This window comes from Saimiri boliviensis, chromosome 1 (assembly GCF_048565385.1).
Source record: "Saimiri boliviensis isolate mSaiBol1 chromosome 1, mSaiBol1.pri, whole genome shotgun sequence".
Classification (NCBI taxonomy): domain Eukaryota; kingdom Metazoa; phylum Chordata; class Mammalia; order Primates; family Cebidae; genus Saimiri; species Saimiri boliviensis.
Window position 1 is genome coordinate 290,857,652 of NC_133449.1, and position 14,260 is coordinate 290,871,911.

General features: G+C 44.9%; 1 protein-coding gene across 12 annotated transcripts in view; it reads left to right on the forward strand.

The window, feature by feature from the left end:
• Positions 1-8,239, forward strand: part of CTNND2 (catenin delta 2) — a 937,699-nt gene extending 929,460 nt beyond the window's left edge. For all 12 annotated transcript variants that reach the window (XM_039468167.2, XM_039468169.2, XM_039468187.2 and 9 more), the window contains one exon: positions 7,034-8,239. In XM_039468167.2, coding sequence (XP_039324101.1) covers positions 7,034-7,294 — 261 coding nt within the window. In that variant the 3' untranslated portion in view covers positions 7,295-8,239. The remainder of the gene's footprint in view (positions 1-7,033) is intronic.
• The last annotated feature ends 6,021 nt before the right edge of the window (positions 8,240-14,260 follow it).

Sequence of the window (14,260 nt, forward strand, 5' to 3'; positions counted from 1 at the left end):
CTGCAAATGCATGAGGAAGGAAGCCCTCGTTATACACAGTCGCTACCAATAAAGAAGACACAGCAAGCTCAATAGAGAGCTTGAAAAAGACAGAATACATAAGTAAGTTCTATTATTCTGCAATAAATGAAATGCATTGTAGTGTCTTGCTACTCAAAGTCTAGTTGGAGAACCAGCAGCACCAACGTTATCTGGAATCTTGTTAGAAATACAGGAGAGTGCCTTCTCTGGCTCCTAACCCTAACCTGGCCAAGATTTTTTGTAGCACAGTTGCATTTTAATTAGATGCCCTTGTGTGCACATTCAGGTTTGAGGAGCACTGAACAGTAAATTCTTAAGGAACCAATCAGAGAGAGAGAGAGAGAGAGATAGACTGTGTCTGTGTGTGTGTGTGTGTGTGTGTGTGTGTGTGTGTGTGTGTGTGATTCAGCAAACATTTATTGAAGGCTCATTTTCCCTGGCTCTGCGGGAACTATAAAAGCCAGAAGACACAATCTGTTCCCTCTCGTTGATCAGAAACTTCCTCCATGTCTCCTTCCCACATTGGGCATCATCCCAGTCCATGTGCAGCATTCTGGAAGACATGTGGTGTTGTCTGTGACCCTCCTGGTGAACGGCTTGGCCCCCACGGCCTATTTGATGTGTTGCTAATATCTAATCAGCCTCCCCTCCATTCCAGTATTTGCTAAAAGCAAAGAAGTCAATGACTAAATAAACAGGGTCATGAGCTGTAGACAGCAGGTCACCAGGGAGGTCCCAACTATTCACATGCCGACTTGCCTCCCCAAGCATAAAGGCAAACAGAAACAAAATGTATTAGAAATGCCAACTTCATTTATGGAAATCCAGCAGGCTGCTTGTGGCAAATAGACTATTGCCAGTTATTACAGATTCTTGTCAGGTTGTAATAGATCCTTGAGATTTTGCAGCCAAGAGCATGAGATCTGTCTTGAGTTCCTCACCAGAACCAGCTCCCTCTGCACCAGGCTTCCCCTGCCAGGAGTCCTGCTATCACTGGCATTGAAGAAAGGCCCTGAGGTGGCCAGGGGTCTTTGGCATCTCACAGAATGGCTGCAGTATGTTCCAAAAGACTGCCTGCAACCTAGATTTAGAGGATGGTCCATAATGACTCTGAGGGGCACATTCCTTTTACCTAAGCAGATCCTGAGCATTGAAGCAAACGCGAATTAATGTGCTAAGATGGCATCCTTGCTGCAAGGTGAACACCACCTAGCCATAGCCTTTCTCCCAGAGGTCCCCAGAGTGTGCTTGACTTGGTCTCAGAGTGAAGGCCAAGGGTCTTCACCAAGGCCACCGGGTCTGAGGTGAATGTTTCTAAAATCCGTCCTGGAGGGAGAGCAAGCTCCGCACTTCTTGTTAGCACCAAGATGTTGCAGGCAGGCCCCAGCAGAGCTGCTGTCTTCACAGCTCAGGACCACCATCTTTCCCTGAGAGGGACCAGCCAAGGGAAGTGGATGCTTGGATCTTTGTATGTTAGCCTAACATCTAACGACATTTTTAAATGTCCACCAAAGAGAGGGTTTTTTTTTCCCCCCCAGAAGTATTTCCAAGGAGATCATAATGACACTCAGTGACCTTGGAGAGAAGGAAAGAAAGCATTTTACGTATTTTGGACTATGTCATAGGAACAAACCTTGTCTTTACGTGCAGCTTTCTCTCTTGGGGACTCAATAGAGTGCAACCATCCTAACCCTTCAAAAGACACGTTTTCATGGTCAGGAATCCTAGAGCGGACTCATAAACAGTGTCCCTGACTTAGATTCTCTGGCCATTCAGGTGTGTCCAACCGTTCTAGATGAAACGCTTCCAGGCTGGGAGCTTCCCTGGGGCCAAAAGTTACCCCAGAACTTTACACCTGGAACAGTTTTCCCCAGGAGTAATGCTCCAGGGTTTGGTCAGTCTAAGATTGAAGCTTGTCCTCTGCTGAGCACTCTTGTCTCCTGGGTGGCTCCATCACCATCAGGTCTCAGGGGCTTCACACTGGATAGTGACTGAGCTTATGGAGAAGTGATTCATGGAGGAAATCAGTTCCAAGTAGATCTACAAGATAAGACAAAAGACAGAGTGCTGAGAAGGAGGCACCTGCACTGGACCTATGACCACACGTAGATGCTGCTCCTGTGACCATCTGGAACCCAGGCACATTTTCAGTGAACTCTGAGCTTAAAGACTCCTAGAAGAAGCAATCAGTAGTGTAAAACATAGTTTGTGATCTTTGGTTTGACTGTCTGAGGTCAAAGGATTACAGACACCACTTTAAGACTTAACTGACTGGATGCAGTGGCTAATGCCTGTAATCCCAGCATTTTGGGAGGCAGAGGCAGGCAGACAGCTTGAGCTCAGTAGTTCAAGACCAGCCTGGGGAACATAGCAAAACAACGTGTCTACAAAAACTACAAAATTTAGCTGGGCATGGTGGTGCATGCCTGTAATCCCAGCTGCCTGGGATGCTGAGGCAGCAGGATGGCTTGAACCTGGAAGGTGGAGGCTACAGTGAGCAATGATTGCACCACTGCATTCCAGCCTGGCTGATAAAGTGAGACCCTGTCTCAAAAAGAAAAAAAAAAAAAAAAGACTTAGCTATGCATACTTTGTAAAACTCCTTTTGTGTTTCTACCAGTCCGTCCCATATTTATAAAGCGAAATAGCATATTGAATGGGCTCTATGTGGCTGACAACAGGATTTTTGTTCAGGAACGAGAAACAAAGATTGCTGTTTTGATGACCAGTACTTAAATGATAACTGATGATAACAAAAGCAGCATCTTGAGTTCCTTCCTGGTGTCCTTAGTCCCACTGTCCCATGAGCAGGCCAGCTGTAGTTGTCTGCAGAAATGAGGAAGGTGAAATTCAAGGACTATACCTGCTTCCTTCCGTCCCCCAGCCAGGAAGAGGCAAACGCTCCGCGTAGTTCTTCTGTCTTCCTGTCCCATTTTTTCACCTCTGTGCTGGTGGTTCTCAAATTAGAGCATGAGCCAGAATTCCCCAAAGGGCTGTTCAAGTACGGATTGCTGGGGCCCAACCCCAGAGGCCCTGATTCAGTGGGTCCAGGGTGGGCCCAGTCATTGGCATTTCTTTTTTTTTTTTTTTTTTGAGATGGAGTTTCGCTCTTGTTACCCAGGCTGGAGCGCAATGGCGCGATCTCGGCTCACCGCAACCTCCGCCTCCTGGGTTCAGGCAATTCTCCTGCCTCAGCCTCCTGAGTAGCTGGGATTACAGGCACACGCCACCATGCACAGCTAGTTTTTTTTTTTTTGTATTTTTAGTAGAGACGGGGTTTCACCATGTTGACCAGGATGGTCTCGATCTCTTGAGCTCATGATCCACTCGCCTCGGCCTCCCAAAGTGCTGGGATTACAGGCTTGAGCCACCGTGCCCGGCCAGTCACTGGCATTTCTAACAAGTTGCCAGGTGATGCTGATGCTGCTGGTGTGGGGATCATGCTTTGAGAAACACTGATACGTAACGTCTGACCTCCTTCATTTTCTATGATCATCTGAGTCTTTAGCCTTCCTGACATGGAAAAGTTGGAAGATCTGTACGGGGCTGCTAGTTCCCTTGTGTTCAAAATAAATCCACTTTGCTGCCAAATTTGTTAAGGAATAAACCTGAAGAAGTCTTTTGTCATTAAGCTAACAGAGTTGGAAGGTGTCGTGTTACTATCCTTCATAATTCAGAGTGAACATTCTGCTATTGAGGAAAAAGTTCAGCGAAGATGACTTGGTAGAAACAGAAGCCACAGGACAGAGCACAGAGAGTGTGGGACTATTGACCCTGGAGTGAGCTGCTGGTCACAGCCCCTTTCTAAAACAAGATGCAGCATTAAGGCAAAGCAGGCAAAAGCTTCAGGCTTCAGTGTTTCTGGGCTCCCCAAGACCATGACAGACAGCCAGATTCAGAAATCCCCACAGCTCTATCAGGGAACCATTCTACTTCCCTCATCCAAATCTGACTAATGCAAACTTTGCAACTTGGAATGCATTTATTTTTAGCTCTTCTGTGGGAAGGGCTCTTGCAGGAGTCATTTCATCAGCCAGATTTTCAACACTATCAGATAATCCCTTCAAGTTTAAAATGCAGCCAATATTCCTCCGCCGCAGATGTGTTTCACCAGTAAACGTCCATACCCCAAAACTAGTGAGCAAATTTAGTACCTCCAGTTCAGCAGCCTCACATGCCACCTGTGACAGTTCATTTGTACACACTCTTGGGACTGGGGCACCAAACCTCAGAAGTGATTGAGGAGGGACTTTATGAACAGTACAGCTGAATGGAAGAAGTTAATTCTCTGAGGTAAGAGGCTCAAAGAGCTGATGCCCAGCTCCAGAATGTTCACCAACCAGAGAGAACGTGACAGCAGTAAAAGCAATTTGAACAAGGTTGTTCAAAAGAAAAAAAAAAAATGAAAGCAGAAGCCACTCTGGAGGAGACCCATAAGCCTTGTGAGTGACTTCCCCTGAAGATGTCCCTGTCCCCTGCACTGCCTCCCCTGCCCCCCAAAATAAGCATAGGATACACACCACTTCTTGGTCTCCTTTGGCCAACGACATTTTTTCTTATCTTAGAGCCTGGAGTCAGCTCCTTGAGGCCTGTCCTCCAAGATTTGGCTACCCTGACTGTGATGGGACTGGGCTAGCTTGGTAGAGCACCTGGGTTTTAGGGTCAGCCAGCTGTGTGTTTCAGTTCCAGCTCACACCACCACTAGCTATGACATTTTGGAGAAGCTTCTTCTCTGTGCTTTGGTTTTCTCATCTATAAGGTGGGAGTCTGATAGAGGGATGGATGGATGGATGAATTGGTGGGTGGAAAGGAAGACAGACAGATGATAGATTATAGATATTGATGCAGACAGACACAAACACACATATAAATATTTATGACTACTGGAGTATTAAAGAATTTGCTGAATACTGAAGAGGGTGCCTGCTGAACTAAAAACACAGCAAATCTAGTTCCTTCCCTGTGTCATTTTTCCAAACCTCTAGATGCTGAGACTTTGCATGTCTTGTACTTGGAAAGCAGCCCTGTGTTGGAGTGAAGCTCAGCAAAGCACAAGGAGAGCTCTTCACAGAATGGCAAAGGGCACCCCACCCTAGCAGCGCAGTCCAGTAGACCTGGACTTACAGTATTTAATTGCAGATGTTGCACATTTATTCCAAATGTTCCTCTCATCCTTTGTTAGCTCTCAGGCCAAAAAAGGTTTACGCTGTATGGACTTTTTGATTTTTGCAGGTAGACAGAAACCTCATTCATTCAGCTACCACTAACTAGACACGTGGGACATCCTAGACAGCTGCTGTGATGAAGTTCACCACTTCCTTTGAAGATCAGGTCGATTACTAGTGTAAATCAATGACATATATAAGAGGGAGTTTCACTTACTTGAGAGAAGAATGATGCGCAAGCCATTAAATGCATTCATTTACACACAGCGTGCTAATTACAAATCATTACCTATTAACTAAGACCCATTTCTAGAGGATGTTTCCATGCTGAACCTTAGTTAATAGGGAATTACTGAGTTCACCCAAAAGTGATCAAACAGTATTTCTCTAAGAGTGTTTTATAATTCACACCAGACCTCCTCCCCAGTTACTGCACATTAGCAGAGCTTCGTGCATCCTGGTGTGCACTTGCTGTAGGGTTACCATCACCCTACACCTTGGGAGGTTCTGCTCATATCAGGGGCAGGTGCTTGAATAGGGACCCGGGGACAAGAACAGGTACTAATGCACGATGTTTATTGCAACCTTATTTTTTTTGTTGTTGTTATACTTTAAGTTCTGGGGTCCATGTGCAGATCATGTAGATTCGTTGTGTAGGTATGCATGTGCCATGGTGGTGCTACATCTATCCCCCCGTCATCTACATTAGGTGTTTCTCGTAATGTTATCCCTCCCCAATCCACCCACCCCCTGCTATTTCTGCCCTAGCTCCCCACCCCCCAACAGGCCCTGGTGTGTGATGTTCCCCTCCCTGTGTCCCTGTGTTCTCATTGTTCAACACCTGCTTATGAGTGAAAACATGCAGTATTTGGTTTTCTGTTCTTGTGTCAGTTTGCTGAGAGTGATGGTTTCCAGCTTCATCCATGTCCCTGCAAAGGATGTGAACTCATCCTTTTTTAAGGCTGCATAGTATTCCATGGTGTATATGTGCCACATTTTCTTTATCCAGTCTATGATTGATGGGCATTTTGGTTGGTTCCAAGTCTTTCCTATTATAAACAGTGCCTATTGCAACATTATTTACAGCAGCCGAAAGGTAGAAATAACCCAAGTATTCATCAATGGATGAGTGGATAAATAAAATGCGGTCTGTGCATACCATGGGATATTTCATTTTTATATGGATACAATCATGGGGTACAAGCAGAATTTTGCTTCATTGATGTACTGCATTTTGGCCAAGTCATGGCCTTCAGGGCACTCATCAGTGGAGCAATGCACATCATGCAGTGGGATATTACTCAGCCACAGAAACAGATCAAGGTCTGACATATGCAACACCATCGATGGACCATGCAAGCATGATACTTAGTGAAGGAAGCCAGTCACACAAACACTGTATGCAGCTCCTATTAGGCAGATTTCTAGAGACAGAAAGTAGAATGGTGCTTGCCATGGGCTGGGAGAGAGGGGGTGAGGAATTACCTTTAATGGGCACAGAGTTTCTGGGATGATTTAAAAAGATGGTGGTGATGGTTGCACAGCACTGTGAATGTACTTCATACCACCTAATTAATCTGATGCTTCAAAAAGCAGGCAGTTTTATGTTATGTATATTTTGCCACAATAATGATAAAGATTATGTAGAATGATAGCACGTGGACGTAGGAGCCAGTTTTCAAAAGGAAAGCCAATGGCAGTTGGCAGTTTTGGAGGAGCAGTGCCGCAGTGGTGAATGCCTGGATGCACACGGCCTCTTCTTTGAAGGAGAGACAGGTGCCGGGGCATGGGGGAGCTTGAGTCAAGGGAAACCAAGTAACCCAGTGTGGCTCTTCTTTCCCATTCAGGTTTCAGCACAGCCAGTCCCACAGGAGCCCAGCAGAAAAGATTACGAGACCTACCAGCCATTTCAGAATTCCACGAGAAATTACGACGAGTCCTTCTTCGAGGACCAGGTCCACCATCGCCCTCCCGCCAGCGAGTACACCATGCACCTGGGGCTCAAGTCCACCGGCAACTACGTTGACTTCTACTCAGCTGCCCGTCCCTACAGTGAACTGAACTATGAAACGAGCCACTACCCGGCCTCCCCCGACTCCTGGGTGTGAGGAGCGGGGCACAGGCGCTCCGGGAACAGTGCATGTGCATGCATAACCACAAGACATTTCTTTCTGTTTTATTTTTTTCTCCTGCAAATTTAGTTTGTTAAAGCCTGTTCCATAGGAAGGCTGTGATAACCAGTAAGGACCTTTTAAGAGCTATTTTAGAAAGCTAAATGAATCGCAGGTTAACTTGGAAATCAGTAGAACGCTAAAGCGATCCTAAATACGACAGTGGGTAGCACCTTTCTAGTGTGAGCTGTAGAGTAATGCGAAGGGCTTTGTATTGAACGTGGCTGATGGGAGGAGAGACGAGGCATTCAGGCCGGCGGGGCGTGAGGGTTATCATTAAGCACAAGACACAGAATAGTTTACACACTGTATGGGGGACGGCTTCTCACGCTTTGTTTAACTCTCTTCATCCGTTGTGACTCTAGGCTTCAAGTTGCATTGGGGTTCCTCTGTACAGCAAGATGTTTCTTGCCTTTTGTTAATGCATTGTTGTAAAGTATTTGATGTACATTACAGATTAAAGAAGAAAAGCGCGTTGTGTATATTACACCAATGCCGCCGTGTTTCCTCATCTCTGGTTCTAAATATTGCTTCAATTTCAAACTTTTGAAAGATGTATGGATTTCCAGTTTTTCTTTACTTTCTCCCAGTATGTTTTAACAAAAAAAAAAAAAAAAAAAAAAAAAAAAAAAAAAGCAGGAAAAAAGGAATATTTAGCAGTATTGTTCGTTCTGATATGTGAATTTGTTTGTGGCGACTAAACAAGGCATTCAGCAGTTTCTGACAATTAACACACATCATTCCACACTCCTTGTCAACAAAGTGCTTTTTCACTGCCTAAAATTTTAGATGTAGATATTTGAAATAGATTTTTTTCATTTATACCAGTTTTCTTTATGATGATACAGTGTTAAAAGAAAATAAATTACAATTGATCTGTCATCCATATTTGCTAAGAATGTCTATTTCCAAGGACCTATATCTTACAAAATACACATTCTTGCTTGTGTGTCTGTGCGTGTGTGGGTGTATGTATGTCCACGTACTAGGAAAACGACCTGTGTGAGATTTTATTTTGATAGAAGCTATTTCATTTGCTGTTCATCTTGTACAAACTTTGTTTTTAGTTTTTTAGTATAAATGTACATCGGTTTGTTCTTTCTGTACTGTATCTATTCTTCTGACCATCTAGTGACTCAGGATATTAGGCCAGTTGAAGTGGAGTTATAGGATTTTCACACATTCACACATACTTGGATATCAACTCTTTCTACAGGTCCATTTCCTTACACATTTTGTCCCCTTCAGAACACAGTCAACCATGGCCAACTCAATTTCACTTTGGGGCCGATTACTTGAAGTATCCACAGAAAATGTAAACTGCTCGCCTTATTCCCCCAAACGTTTTGTTCATGTGGCAGGGAGCAGTAGACAACATGGAATAGATTATTAAAACTGAACTTGAAGCTAACGTTAGAATAGTGGTTAACAGAGGTAAGAAATAAGGCTAACCATTTAAAAGAACATGGGCCGTGGGTAAATTAGCTTTGCTCTTTAGATGCAAGTGACTGAGGCCAATAGGTGCCTAGTAAATGTTAACTGTTCTTGGAAAAAATAAAAACATAAGTAACAAAAGAAATTGGCTGCCATCGTCCTTTAAAACTGGCTTCCCTTCACCCTGCATAGTTTAAATCAGCTCAAAGTCTGAAGTAAATGGTGCTTTCTCCAAATTTAACAACAATCAGATGATACTCGATTCATGCATAGTTTTGGAAATGAAAAGTTAACTTTCAGAATAGAGCAGTACACAGAAATGTATGTATGAACTTTCCTGCAAATGATGTACAAGTTGGACATATAATTCTGGGTTCCCTCACAGGAATGCTCCAGCTCCTCTAGAGAGAGAGGAACATAGTGCATCAGAGGCAGGTTTCCACTTGGTCTGTCTCAGATGATGCAACAGAGAATGTGACATAGACATGACTTACCTGTAATGTAATAGCTGGCTTAACCTTTCCAGAAGGAAGCAATAGGACTCATTCTCTGGTTGGAGTTGTGCAGTGGAATTAATGTGCTACGAAAATCCTCCTCCTAGGAGAAACTTTGTATTTTCTTTATGATTTTTGAGTCTCAATGTATGCCCTACATTTGCAACTCTTGAAGACCAAGTATGTCTTTGCATCCCATAATTGTTTGAGAGCACATCGCGCCAGGCTGTGATTAGTTGACTCAGCTAGGAGCCTCTGGCATCAGAAGTAGAGTTAGCAGGAAAATTTTTAAAGTGACGTTATTCAAGCCAGTCCTTTGTTCCTTTTTATGCACATACACATATAGATTGAGGATAGATGTAGACAGAAAGAGAGATGATAAATAGATGACAGATAACTACAGATAGATGATAGATGGTGGGGGATAGATAGATGATAGGTAGAGAAGTCGATAGACCAGGGTCTTACTTGAACTATGAAATAGCCTAAAGTCCCAACAGGTTCCCTTGGCAAAGAAGGTGGGTCAGCCAGTGATTTATTGTTTGTAATGTGGGATGTACTGGATAAAAGCCCCAAGTGACAAGAAACTTTTATTTTGGCTTTCATTGTCCTGAAGTGACCGAGTAAGGTCCCCTCCCCCAAGTGGCTGTGTCTTGCATCTACAAGAGCCTCCAGAGCCTGGATTTTCCTGCAGAGATGGGAATAGTGTTTTTCAGAGGAAAGCGGAGAAACGGGGAAATTTCTTTTTCTGTTCAGTCCCTATGGTAGACCATAAAACACCCAATGCACTTAATAGGACGTAAAATCCAGACCCTTTTTTTTTTTTTTTTTTTTAACTTGAGAGTGTCGATCACCAGGGACTGATGAAGGAACACTGAAACTGCACCGCTAGGGATGACAGTGACACATAAAACTAAGATCTGTTTATTATCACACATTCATGCTACGATCCTCACTAAGAGTCATGCATTAGACAATCAAATAACAGGTTTCTAAGAATCAGGGTGACATAGATGTCACATCATACTTGGAGCTAACCTAAGTGAAGTTTAACCAATGATGACCCATTTCCTAGTAATAAGACTCATGCATTATGGAAAGTTGCTGTTTAAAAAAAGCACTGTTTAAACTCATTAGAAAACAAACAAACAAAAAAACCCTCAGTGTATTTGGTATGTCTTGTTTCTCTTCAGCTCCTTTTCAATGTTTGCTGCTGTCCCCTTCGTCTCTGAGAACTGTGCCCCCAAGAAATGAGGTGTGACTGTCTGAAGACTCAGTGTTCTCACTGACATGGCAACGGGGAAATGAACATGGCTCTGGTCTGACAAAATGCTGTTTACAAAAGTGTTCATCCAGGCTGTTGGGGTCTCGTACCTACCAAAATAGGACACCCCAGGCGCCTCAGCTCACCTCCACCTCAGACGGCAGAGGAAAGGCTGCAGCCAGTCGGTTCACAGAAACCTGACCTTTATCTCAAGGCCAAAGGAAGCTCTGTGTGACAAAGAGAGAGAAGTAAGCCAGCAATCAGGGGAGCCCAGGGTGTGCTTCAGAGATCTGCACATCGCAGGCTGGAGACCGCCGACATGCCGGAGTCCACTGACACGTGGCAGGATTTTCCACAGCCACGTTTGCTGGAAGGCCCCATGGCTCGGCTCCCCACCTGGCATTTCAGTTCTACAGTGTGGTTGAAATGAGATTATAATAGAAACTCATGCCGGGCAACCATCTCATCGAGACCAAACTGATCTTCCTATCATCAGCCTTGTATCCCTGGGTCTCTCTCAAATCCCCAAGTCTCCAGCACCAAAAAAACACTTTGTAATGCACTTGGTAGCAAAACCTGACCTGAAATGAATGGTCTGTTTCTCCCACCTCGTGAGACTCTTTCAGTGTTCCTCATACACAGTGCATTTGACTACCAGGTCCTGCCCAGACTCTGCCGAGTGTGTTATGGAGTGTGTGGTGCACACCCAGATTACCTTCTAAAAATCTGAAAACTTCGGAGTTCAGTTTGCCCCAAGAGACTCATACACATGACCTGGTACCCAAGGTTTTAATCAGAAAACTGGACTTGAGAGTCACCAATTCTGGTTCAGCTCTCGGAACCAGTTCCCTTCCCGTGGTGCATTTCAGATCACAAGCTGCATTCAGGTGTGCTGGTCTCTGTCCTGCGGAGAAGTCCCTGTAGGCAAGAGAGCCTCAGGCACACCACTCATCGCAAGACAACATCTCGCTTCGTAACCTGTAGATACAGCAATGAGGCTTCTCGGTGTCCTCCACAGGCTTGGCCGTACAAAGCAAAAAAACCAAGACCTCCAGTTGTTTGCACACAACAACCAGAACACACCCAAGCATGGGTTTTCCAGACAGAAGCTTTCTAATGCAGCCTCTGTTGCAAGTACCCAGTTCCAAACTAGCAAAGCAGGCACTTGATCCTTCGTCTCTGCCTCAGTTCCATCATCAGTAACTTGTCTGCACCTAAAGCCTCATCGGCCATGAAGGATAAAGAAGAAATAAGGCCCATCCCCGACTCCCTATGCGCACTAGGTAATAATGAAAATGGAGTTTTAAGTCAAGTTCGGGCCTTAGTAAGACAATGGAATTCTTGACATCAGCTTCAACAATAACCACATAAGCAAGCACTGATCACACACTTTTAAACTTTACAATAGTACGTTGCTCAGTTTCTCAACAAAATGAAGACAAGCCTTTTACGGACCTGGTTCTATGTACTGGAACTTGTCTGCGTGAGGAAGACACAGCCCCAGGGTGGTGCTGACAACAGTCTCGCAGGGAAAGTGGAAGCCGCACATAAAGGTCTGCTGCGGGGCTTCTGCCCAGTGCACTGCTGCCGTTTTGGGCTGAGTAATTATCTGTTTGGGGGTGGCGTGAGATGCTTTCCTACGCATTCTGGGATATTTATCAGCAGCCCTGGCCTCTACTCACTTGATGCTTACAGCACCAGCACTTGCAGCTGTGACAATCTAAACCATCTCCAGGTGTAAGCAAATGTCCCCCGGGGGCAAAATCAGCCCCAGCTGAGAACCACCGCTCTAGTGCAATGCACAGTATGCTAACCACGACTGAGGACGAGGAAGGAAAAAGATGTGCTCCCAGCCTGGTGACCTGAGAAATACGAGACAGCAGAGATGGCATTTGGCAAGAACATAAGGAGCAGAGAGGCTTCCAATGAGCAATCATGGGCCTGCTTCAGGAAAAAGAAACAAGTGAAGGCAAAGGTGGAGGAAGGACAGGGAGTGAACAGAGAACAGCAAGCAGTCAATTTCACTCTAACATTAGGAACAGGAGAAGGAGGGCAAGAGGAGTCTGCTGGGGACAGTTTGAGGCCCTTGAAAGCTGCATTTTGACATGTGTGGTGGTGCGTGCCTGTAGTCCCAGTTACTGGGGAGGCTGAGGTGAGAGATTGCTTGAGTCCAGGAGATGGAGACCAGACTAAGCAACATAGCGAGATCCTGTCTCTAAAAATCAATACATAAAGAGATACACAGACAAAAAGAAGAAAGCCATATTACAGAAACACTACAAAAAAGAAAATTTACAACATTGTTGCAAAGATTCTGGGGTATGGGTGTGTGTGATGGTTGTAAAGGTAACACAGACATCAGTGAGTTTCAGACTTCCGCAGGCATTTAGAATCACCTGGAGCACATCAGCCGGATGGCTTATTCAAAGAGTTTCTGATTAGGTAGGTCTGGAACTGGCCAAGAGTTTGCATTTCCAACAAGTTTCCAAGCAATGTTAATGTTGCTTGTCCGGGGTCCTTATGTTGAGAACCACTGGTTGAGGGAGAATCACTTCTGAGACTACTATAGTAATTAACCTAGAAACTCATTACTTAAAGTGTAGTTCAGGGATTAGCAGCATCAACATTGCCTGGCAGCTCGCCGGAAATGCAGAATATTGGGTCCCTCATTAGAATCTGCATTATCAAAAGGTGATTTTTTAGGAACATGAAGGTCTGACAGCCATGATTCAAAAACACATATGAGTCTTCACTAAAAGAATGATGGGCAAGAGAAATAAAACTAATGTGACGTAATGTAGATATAAAATTAGTAGCCCTTGGCTACTACTCAGTGAAGGATGGAGACACCTAAGGATCCCTCTGAGGTGTCAGCCTAGGCAACCAGGAGTCCAGCAGTGGAAACTCATCCATGAGAAAGAGGAAAAGCTTTTCCAGCAAGGAAAATCCACTCCGTTTTGGACGTGGGAAGTTCCCGTGCTCATGGTGATTGCAGGGAGGCTGTTACCGTGGGCAGCGGGATGTTCAGTTGGTGCTTTGAACTAGAGATGTGGAATCGGGCATCTCTTTGGGATTAAGAGCTGAAAAGTGGGTGTGGACAGAGCGCCCATGAAAAAGAAAAATTGGAGAAAAGAGAATCCCGGGATGACAAGGACCCGTGGGGAGGCAGGAAAGAGGATTGAGGAGAATGCCGAGTGGGTGGGGCGGGAAGAGCGAGACCAGCATACTTTGTCCAAACCAGGGAAGGAGAGCGATTCGTGTGCAGAGAGTGGCAAATGCCACTTGTGGGCCCAGAGGATGACAAGGAGAAAGATGGCTGAGAACAAACCTTTGTACATGGCAACGTGCAGATCAGGTAGGACTTTCGGGAGTACTTCTGGAAGCAGATGAGGGTCAGTGAACGGGAGGCAGGAGGCGGGGGCAGTGAAAAGCTTTGCAATGGGCTAGCAGTTGAGATGAGACCTTGGCCTGGGACAATCAAAGATGGAATGAAGAACTATTTTAGGGCAGCAGAATAAACTTATTAACCAATGCAAAGGTGACTCACGCTCATGCAAATGGTTTAGAAACAACCCCCTTCTATGTGTGCAGTATTGTATTGCCTTCATTGTTTTCTTTTTCCTTGCACTTTAGGATCTGGGGTACATGTGCAGATCATGCAGGATTGTTGCATAGCTACACACATGGCAATGTGGTTTGCTGCCTCCATCC